Source organism: Oncorhynchus gorbuscha, linkage group LG21 (genome assembly GCF_021184085.1).
Source record: "Oncorhynchus gorbuscha isolate QuinsamMale2020 ecotype Even-year linkage group LG21, OgorEven_v1.0, whole genome shotgun sequence".
NCBI lineage: Eukaryota > Metazoa > Chordata > Actinopteri > Salmoniformes > Salmonidae > Oncorhynchus > Oncorhynchus gorbuscha.
In genome coordinates this window covers 1977611-1988263 of record NC_060193.1, presented here as the reverse complement: position 1 = coordinate 1988263, position 10653 = coordinate 1977611, and the positions used below count along the sequence as shown (strand labels likewise).

Genomic DNA, 10653 nt, shown 5'->3' with positions numbered 1-10653 from the left:
TTAAACAGCCTCTGTCCTATTACCTTCTCCCTCCTCTTCCTCTCTCTCCTCTTCCTCCCCCTGTCGTCTGCACTCCTCCGTTGAGACAGTTACTTTCTTCTCCATCTTAAGAGGCATGCTAGACTTCCGGGGTTTCTTCTTGAGGGCGGGATCAGCGGAAGTACACCAACCTCCTTGATTGGATGACCTGAGAGCCTTGGCCCCTCCCACTGACCCGGAGGAAGAAGCCAATTGGTCCAACAGAGATAAGGAGGAGGGAAGAGGGGAGGTCTGTCGTGTAGCACGGTAGAACTGAGACAGTGGTTGGACTTCTCCCAGAGAAGAAACCAATAGCTGGGTCTGAAAGGAGGACAGAGGAGCAGTGATGCCCACTGAGGGATACCCTGTCCTGGGGAAGATGGGCCCCCTGTGGGGGTCTGGGCTGGAGGGTTTGTCTGGCTCTGGGTGGGGGGCTGGGGTGGGGTTTGAAAGGTGAGTCAGAGGGGTGTGTTGTCGTTGCTGTTGTGGATGCTGTGGGTGGTTTAGGGGTACGGCTGTGGCTGTGTTGTGGGACCTCTGTTGTTTAGGAAGTTTGTCGTAGGTGTGTGTGTGTTGACTCCAGGTGTGTGTGTGTTGACTCCAGGTGTGTGTGTGTCGTGTGTGTGTGTTTGCGGTCTCCCTGTCCCTGTGTGGTGTTGGTGCGTGTCTAAGTGTATCCATGTGTAATCTGGGATTGGGGTTAGCGCTGTGTCTGTTGCGGCTCCTCAGTGAGCTAAACACCATATCACACCCGTCCACAGTGCACCTGTGCTTAATCTTCAGGTGTACCGCGTTGTAGTGGATCTTCAAGGTTCCTTTGTCATAGAAGCTCTTGTCGCAGGCACCACAGCAAACCCTGCCCTTACGGAGGGAGGGCGAGACTTCTGGGAAGAGCCAGCCCTTAGGGAGGGAGGAGGAGCAGGGGGGAGAGCACACATCAGGGAAGAGCCTGTCGTTACGGAGGGAGGAGGATGAGGAGGGGTGGGACACTACACGGAACAGGCTCTGGGCCAGCTTAGAAAGAGAGGAGGAGGAGGATGGAGAGGAGGAAGAGAGGGAGGAGGAGGAAGAGAGGAAGGAGGTGTTGTTGCTGTCATTGTTGGACATCCCAAAGTTTTTCTTCTGTAGCTCAGGGTTGGTTACTAGATAACTGAGTCGACGACGGGGGAGGCGTTGATCGTCATGGTTACCGGCCGGCTGCTGCTGGTCATGGTCACGGTGTGGTTGCCCTGACGACGACCTCTTCGGTGACTCGTTGTGTTCAGGTTTAGGTTCCATTGTCTTGGTTCCAGTTCCGTTTCCTATTTCTCCTCCTAGACCGTTAACGGCAGCCGGTACCGGACTCACCAGCTTACCGTATGGAGACACAGACAGAGACCCAGACTCAGACACGCTGCTTTCTGACTGGTGCTGTGGTCCTTCGCTCCGTTTGACCCTCCCGGGCCTCCGTAGTCCACCCAGCCTGGTGGGAGGGGCCAAACCCTGCAAGGGGGAGGGGCTATGGAACTGGAATGGGAGGAGCATAGAGAGACTGGCAGGAAAGTTATCAAAATGGTGGAGATTGGCAGGACTGCCCTTCTCAAAATGGTGCCCAGTCGCCGGAATGCCCTTTTCAAAGTGGTGGCCCTTCTCAAAATGGTGAACACTCACAGGACTGCCCATCTCAAAATGTCCGCTCTGCCTGCTGCTCTCAATGAACGCTTGGATGTTGGAGACCGTCCGGGAGGAGGAGGGACCAGAGACGTCATTTCCCAGCGAGTCCTGAAAGGTCATGAGCTCTACGATTGTCCGCGTTTCTCCGAACCTCAGGAACTGTTGTAGAGTCACAATCTCTTCCTTATGACAGACCACTGTCCAACGCTCCAATACGCTGCCGGAAGAGTTCTAGAGGAGGAGAGAGGAGGGGGGAGACAGTACAGACTCTGTGAGCATAGCCTTGCTATTGAGAAATGCCACTATAGGCAGATCTGGTTCTCTAGAGCAGACAGGCTATGTGCTCACTGCCCACAAAATGAGATGGAAACTGAGCTGCACTTCCTAACCTCCTGCCCAATGCAGGAGGTTAGGAACCTGTACCTGTAGTATGTATCCTGTATCCCCCTACATGTAGTATGTATCCTCTATCCTCTATCCCCTACCTGTAGTATGTATCCTGTATCCCCCTACCTGTAGTATGTATCCTCTATCCCCCTACCTGTAGTATGTATCCCCTATCCTCTATCCCCCTACCTGTAGTGTGTATCCTCTATCCCCCCTACCTGTAGTATGTATCCTCTATCCCCCCTACCTGTAGTATGTACCCTCTATCCTCTATCCCCCCTACCTGTAGTATGTAGCCTCTATCCCCCTACCTGTAGTGTGTATCCTCTATCCCCCTACCTGTAGTATGTATCCTCCATCCCCCTACCTGTAGTGTGTATCCTCTATCCCCCTACCTGTAGTATGTATCCTCTATCCTCTATCCTCCTACCTGTAGTGTGTATCCTCTATCCCCCTACCTGTAGTATGTATCCTCTATCCCCCTACCTGTAGTATGTATCCTCTATCCCCCTACCTGTAGTATGTATCCTCTATCCTCTATCCCCCTACCTGTAGTATGTATCCTCTATCCCCCCTACCTGTAGTGTGTATCCTCTATCCTCTATCCCCCTACCTGTAGTATGTATCCTCTATCCTCTATCCCCCTACCTGTAGTATGTATCCTCTATCCCCCTACCTGTAGTATGTATCCTCTATCCCCCTACCTGTAGTATGTATCATCTATCCTCTATCCCCCTACCTGTAGTATGTATCCTCTATCCTCTATCCCCCTACCTGTAGTATGTATCCTCTATCCTCTATCCCCCTACCTGTAGTATGTATCCTCTATCCCCCTACCTGTAGTGTGTATCCTCTATCCCCCTACCTGTAGTATGTATCCTCTATCCTCTATCCCCCTACCTGTAGTATGTATCCTCTATCCCCCTACCTGTAGTATGTATCCTCTATCCCCCTACCTGTAGTATGCATCCTCTATCCCCCTACCTGTAGTATGTATCCTCTATCCCCCTACCTGTAGTATGTATCCTCTATCCTCTATCCCCCTACCTGTAGTATGTATCCTCTATCCTCTATCCCCCTACCTGTAGTATGTATCCTCTATCCTCTATCCCCCTACCTGTAGTATGTATCCTCTATCCTCTATCCCCCTACCTGTAGTATGTATCCTCTATCCTCTATCCCCCTACCTGTAGTATGTATCCTCTATCCCCCTACCTGTAGTATGTATCCTCTATCCCCCTACCTGTAGTATGTATCCTCTATCCCCCTACCTGTAGTATGTATCCTCTATCCCCCTACCTGTAGTATGTATCCTCTATCCTCTATCCCCCTACCTGTAGTATGTATCCTCTATCCCCCTACCTGTAGTATGTATCCTCTATCCCCCTACCTGTAGTATGTATCCTGTATCCACCTACCTGTAGTATGTATCCTCTATCCCCCTACCTGTAGTATGTATCCTCTATCCTCTATCCCCCTACCTGTAGTATGTATCCTCTACAGTAATCTTGAAGGGTCCACCCCAGACTGTTTAGAATGTATAGAACCTGCAACACATAAATAGTTGTGAGCTGTTAGAATACAAAAGATAATTTAACACAGAGATCATTTAGGATGTTTTTACACCCCTTAACTTATTCTGCATTTTATTGTGTTACAGCATGAATTTTAAAAAATTTAGATTTTGTGTCAATGATCTACACACACAATGTCTACATTTCATTTTGGTTATCGATTTTTTTTTGAAAATAATTAACAATGAAAAAAGCTGAAATGTCTTGAGTCATTAAGTGTTCAAACCTTTTGTTCTGGAGTAAAATGTAACAAGTCACTAAAATAGTGTTTAGCATGATTTTTGAAGGACAACCTCATCTCTGTACCCCACACGTATAATTATCTGTAAAGTCTCTTAGTTGAGCAGTCAATGTCAAACACAGATTCAATCTCAAAGACCAGGTAGTTTTTCCAAGGTCTCGCAAAGAAGGGCACCTATTGGTAGATGGGTAAAAATTAAAAATTAAAAGCAGACATTAAATATCCCTTTGAGCACGGTGAAGTTATTCATTACACTTTGGATGGTGTATCAATACACCCTGTCACTACACAGATACAGGCGTCCTTCCTAACTCAGTGTATTAATACACCCAGTCACTACAGAGATACAGGCGTCCTTCCTAACTCAGTTGCCGGAGGGGAAGGAAACCGCTCAGGGATTTCACCATGAGGCCAATGATGACTTTAAAACAGTTACAGAGTTTAGGAGAAAACTGAGGATGGATCAACAACATTGTAGTTACTCCACAATACTAACCTAAATGACAGAGTGAAAAGAAGGAAGCCTGTACAGAATAAAAAATATTCCAAAACATTCATCCTGTTTGCAACAGGGCTGTAAATACGGATTAAACATGTTGAACACTAAACCTAAACTAAAGCTGCATTTCCTCTCCTTCAAAGGAAGAAAACCGTGACACTAACATGTATTGACTCAGGGGTGTGAATGCTTACGAAAATTTGATATTTCTGTATTTAATTTTCAATACATTTGCAAAAATGTCTTCACTTTGGCATTATGGGGTATTGTGTGTAGAGGAGTGAGGAAAAAAATATTTAATCCATTTTGAATTCAGGCTGTAACGCTAAATGTGGAATAAGTCAAGGGGTCTGAATACTTTCTTAAGGTAGATAGATGTAGATACATGTGTAATGATTTATAAAGTATAATCATTTTATACTAATTTATTATCATATATGATATCAATTTCTAAACTTATATATATAATATACACTACCACTCAATAGCTTGAACACACCTACTCATTTTCTTAATTGTTTACTATTTTCTACATTGTAGAATAATAGTGAAGACATCAGAACTATGAAATAACACATATGGAATCATGTAGTAACAAAAAAAAGTGTTAAACAAAATCAAAATCAATTTTATATTTGAGATTCTTGAAATAGCCACCCTTGGTCTTGATGACACATTCGCACACTCTTGGCATTCTCTCAACCAGCTTCACCTGGAATGTTTTTCCAACAGTCTTGAAGGAGTTCCCACATATCCTGAGCACTTGTTGGCTGCTTTTCCTTCACTCTGAGGTCCGACTCATCCCAAAGCATCTCAATTGGGTTGAGGTCAGGTGATTGTGGAGGCCAGGTCATCTGATGCAGCATTACATCACTCTCCTTCTTGGTCAAATAGCCCTTAAACAGCCTGAAGGTGTGTTGGGTCATTGTCCTGTTGAAAAACAATTGATTGTTCCACTAAGCACAAACCAGATGGGATGGTGTATCGCTGCAGAATGCTGTGGTAGCCATGCTGGTTAAGTGTGCCTTGAATTCTAAATAAATCACAGACAGTGTCACCAGCAAAGCAGCATCACACCTCCTCCTCCATGCTTCACGGTGGGAACCACACATGCAGAGATCATCCGTTCACCCACACCGCATCTCACAAAGACACGGCGGTTGGAACCAAAAATCTCTCATTTGGACTCAAGGACAGATTTCAACCGGTCTCATGTTCATTGCTGGTGTTTTTTGGCCCAAGCAAGTCTCTTCTTCTTATTGGTGTCCTTTAGTAGTGGTTTCTTTGCAGCAATTCGACCATGAAGGCCTGATTCACAGTCTCTTCTGAACAGTTGATGTTGAGATGTGTCTGTTACTTGAATTCTGTGAAGCATTTATTTGGGCTGCAATTTCTGAGGATGGTAACTCTAATGAACTTATTCTCTGCAGCAGAGGTAATTCTGGGTCTTCCTTTCCTGTGACGGTCCTCATGAGAGCCAGTTTCATCATAGTGCTAGATGGTTTTTGAGACTGCACTTGAAGAAACTTTCAACGTTTTTTAAATTTTCCGGACTGACTGACCTTCATGCCTTAAAGTAATGATGGACTGGTGTTACTCTTTGCTTATTTGAGCTGTTCTTGACAAAATATGGACTTGGTCTTTTACCAAATAGGTCTGTCTTCTGTATACCAACCCTACCTTGTCACAAGGCATTAAGAAAAAAAGAAATTCCACAAATTAACTTTTAAGAAGGCACACTTGTTAATTGAAATGCATTCCAGGTAACTACCTCATGAAGCTGGTTGAGAGAATGCCAAGAGTGTGCAAAGCTGTCATCAAGGCAAAGGGAGGATATTTGAAGAATCTCAAATATACAATATATATTAATTTGTTGAACACATTTTTGGTTACTACATGATTCCATATGTGTATTTCATAGCTATTATTGTTTTAGTTATTAATATAGTTATTAGTATTGTTATTATTATTAGTATTAATAGTGTTATTATTATCATAGCTATTATAGTTATTATTATTGTCGCCATTATTGTTATTCTTGTTGTTGTAGTTATTATTATTGTAGTCATTATTATTATAGTTATTATTGTAGTTATTATTCGTGTTATAGTTATTATTATTGTAGGTATCATTATTGTAGTTATTATTATTGTGGTTATTATTATTGTTATAGTTATTATTGTTGTAGTTATTATTATTGTAGTTATTATTATTGTAGTTATTATTACTATTATAGTTATTATTGTTATAGTTATTATTATTGTAGTTATTATTATTGTAGTTATTATTATTGTAGTTATTATTATTGTTATAGTTATTATTGTAGTTGATATTATTGTAGTTGTTATTATTGTTATAGGTATTATTATTGTGGTTATTATTATTGTAGTTGCTATTATTGTAGTTATTATTATTGTAGTCATTATTATTGTAGTCATTATTATTGTAGTTATTATTATTGTAGTTATTATTATTGTAGTTATTATTATTGTTATAGTTATTATTATTGTAGTTGCTATTATTGTAGTTATTATTATTGTTATAGTTATTATTATTGTTATAGTTATTATTATTGTAGTTATTATTACTGTTATAGTTATTATTGTTATAGTTATTATTATTGTAGTTATTATTGTAGTTGCTATTATTGTAGTTATTATTAATGTAGTTATTATTATTGTTATAGTTATAGTTATTATTATTGTAGTTATTATTATTCTAGTTATTATTGTTATTGTTATTATTATTGTTATAGTTATTATGACTGCAGTTATTATTATTCTAGTTATTATTGTTATAGTTATTGTTATTGTTATAGTTATTATTATTGTTATATATATTATTATTGTTATAGTTATTATTATTGTTATAGTTATTATTATTGTAGGTATTATTATTCTAGTTATTATTGTTATAGTTATTATTATTGTTATAGTTATTATTATTGCAGTTATTATTGTTGTTATAGTTATTATTATTGTAGGTATTATTATTCTAGTTATTATTGTTATAGTTATTATTATTGTTATAGTTATTATTATTGCAGTTATTATTATTCTAGTTATTATTGTTATAGTTATTATTGTTGTAGTTATTATTATTGTAGTTATTGTTATTATTATAGTTATCATTATTGTTATAGTTATTATTGTTATAGTTATTATTGTAGTTATTATTATGATGATTGTAGTTATTATTATTGTTATAGTTATTATTATTGTAGTTATTATTGTTGTTGTTATTATTGTAGTTATTATTATTGTTATAGTTATTATTATTGTAGTTATTATTGTTGTTGTTATTATTATTGTTATAGTTATTATTATTGTAATAGTTATTATTATTGTTATAGTTATTATTATTGTTATAGTTATTATTATTGTTATAGTTATTATTATTGTTATAGTTATAATTATTGTTGTTGTTATTATTGTAGTTATTATTATTGTTATAGTTATTATTATTGTAGTTATTATTATTGTAGTTGCTATTATTGTAGTTGTTATTATTGTAGTTGTTATTATTGTAGTTATTATTATTACAGTTATTATTGTTGTTGTTATTATTGTTATAGTTATTGTAGTCATTATTATTGTAGTTATTATTGTTGTTGTTATGATTGTGGTTATTATTATTGTAGTTGCTATTATTGTTATAGTTATTATTATTGTTATAGTTATTATTATTGTAGTTATTATTAATGTAGTTATTATTATTGTTATAGTTATTATTATTGTAGTTATTATTATTGTAGTTATTATTATTGTAGTTATTATTGTAGTTATACGTAGAATGTATGCACACATGACTGTAAGTCGCTTTGGATAAAAGCGTCTGCTAAATGGCATATATTATTATTATTATTATTGTAGTTACTATTATTGTAGTTATTGTTATTATTATAGTTATTATTATTGTTATAGTTATTATTATTGTTATAGTTATTATTGTAGTTATTATTATGATGATGATTGTAGGTATTATTATTTTTATTATTATAGTTATTATTGTTATAGTTATTATTATTGTAGTTATTATTATTGTAGTTATTATTATTGTAGTTATTATTGTTATAGTTATTGTTGTTATAGTTATTATTATTGTAGCTATTATTGTAGTTACTATTATTGTTATAGTTATTATTATTGTAGTTATTATTGTTGTTGTTATTATTGTAGTTATTATTATTGTTATAGTTATTATTATTGTAGTTATTATTGTTGTTGTTATTATTGTAGTTATTATTATTGTAGTTATTATTATTTCATTTATTATTATTGTTATAGTTATTATTATTGTAGTTATTATTGTTGTTGTTATTATTGTAGTTATTATTATTGTTATAGTTATTATTATTGTAGCTATTATTGTTATAGTTATTATTATTGTAGCTATTATTGTAGTTACTATTATTGTTATAGTTATTATTGTTGTTATTTATTATTGTTGTATAGTTATTATTATTGTAGTTATTATTATTGTAGTTATTATTATTGTTATAGTTATTGTTGTTATAGTTATTATTATTGTAGTTATTATTATTGTTATAGATACTATTATTGTAGTTATTGTTATTGTAGTTATTATTATTGTTATAGTTATTATTATTGTAGTTATTATTATTGTAGTTATTATTATTGCAGTTATTATTATTGTAGTTATTATTATTGTAGTTATTATTATTGCAGTTATTATTGTAGTTATTATTATAGTTATTATTATTGCAGTTATTCTTGTTGTAGTTATTATTATTGCAGTTATTATTGTAGTTATTATTATTGTAGTTATTATGATGATGATTGTAGGTATTATTATGTTTATTATTATAGTTATTATTGTTATAGTTATTATTATTATAGTTATTATTATTGTAGTTATTATTATTGTAGTTATTATTATTGTAGTTATTATTATTGTAGTTACTATTGTTGTAGTTGCTATTATTGTAGTTATTATTATTGTAGTTATTATTATCGCAGTTATTATTATTGCAGTTATTATTGTAGTTATTATTATTGTTATAGTTATTATTATTGCAGTTATTATTGTTGTAGTTATTATTATTCTAGTTATTATTATTCTAGTTACGATTGTTGTAGTTATTATTATTGTAGTTATTATTATTGTTATAGTTATTATTATTCTAGTTATTATTATTCTAGTTACTATTGTTGTAGTTATTATTATTGTAGTTATTATTATTGTAGTTATTATTATTGTTGTTATTATTATTGTTATAGTTATTATTGCAGTTATTATTATTGTAGTTATTATTGTTGTTGTTATTATTATTGTAGTTATTATTGCAGTTATTATTATTGTTAGTTATTATTATTGTAGTTATTATTATTGTAGTTGCTATTATTGTAGTTATTATTATTGTAGTTATTATTGTTATAGTTATTATTGTTGTTGTTGTTTTTATTGTAGTTATTATTGCAGTTATTATTAATGTTATAGTTATTATTGTTATAGTTATTATTATTGTTATAGTTATTATTATTCTAGTTACTATTGTTGTAGTTATTATTATTATAGTTATTATTATTGTTATAGTTATTATTATTCTAGTTACTATTGTTGTAGTTATTATTATTGTAGTTATTATTGTTGTTGTTATTATTGTTATAGTTATTATTATGATGATTGTATGTATACCTGATCCCGGGTCAGTACACTGAGCAGTCTGTCCAATAGGATCTTCAGTCTGATGGGGAGAGCCGTGGCTCCATAAAGGACCAGGGAGGCCAGGTCAAATACTACCCCAGGATGGGCCACCTCTACTTGGGTAGCAGAGAGCAGGGGCTGGGCGGGCTGGAAGAGCTTGTCCAATGCTGGAGGTTGAGGAAGGAGAGGGCAAAAGATACACAATATGGTCACAGCAATAAAATGTCTCTGTCTCTGTCTCTCTCTCTCTCTGTCTCTCTCTCTCCCTCTGTCTCTCTCTCTCCCTCTGTCTCTCTCTCTCCCTCTGTCTGTCTCTCTCTCTCCCTCTGTCTCTCTGTCTCTCTCTCTCCCTCTGTCTCTCTCTCTCCCTCTGTCTCTCTGTCTCTCTCTGTCTCTCTGTCTCTCTCTGTCTCTCTCTCCCTCTGTCTCTCTCTCCCTCTGTCTCTCTGTCGCTCTCTCTCTGTCTCTCTCTCTCCCTCTGTCTCTCTCTCTCCCTCTGTCTCTCTGTCTCTCTCTGTCTCTCACTCTCTCTCTCTCTCTCTCTCTCTCTCTCTGTCTCTCTCTCTCTCTCTCTGTCCCTCCCTCCCTCCCCTCTCTCTCTCTCTCTCTCTCTC

The 10653-nt window shown here is 35.6% G+C and overlaps 1 protein-coding gene across 1 annotated transcript in view; it reads right to left on the bottom strand.

Moving 5' to 3' along the window:
* The window catches only part of LOC124008829 (zinc finger protein basonuclin-2-like), a 15768-nt gene continuing 5115 nt past the window's right edge, over positions 1–10653 (bottom strand). The window contains exons 3-8 of the mRNA XM_046320400.1: positions 10031–10206; positions 3540–3605; positions 1669–1902; positions 1162–1626; positions 768–918; positions 1–452 (exon numbers count right to left, since the gene is read on the bottom strand). Coding sequence (XP_046176356.1) covers positions 1–452; positions 768–918; positions 1162–1626; positions 1669–1902; positions 3540–3605; positions 10031–10206 — 1544 coding nt within the window. The remainder of the gene's footprint in view (positions 453–767; positions 919–1161; positions 1627–1668; positions 1903–3539; positions 3606–10030; positions 10207–10653) is intronic.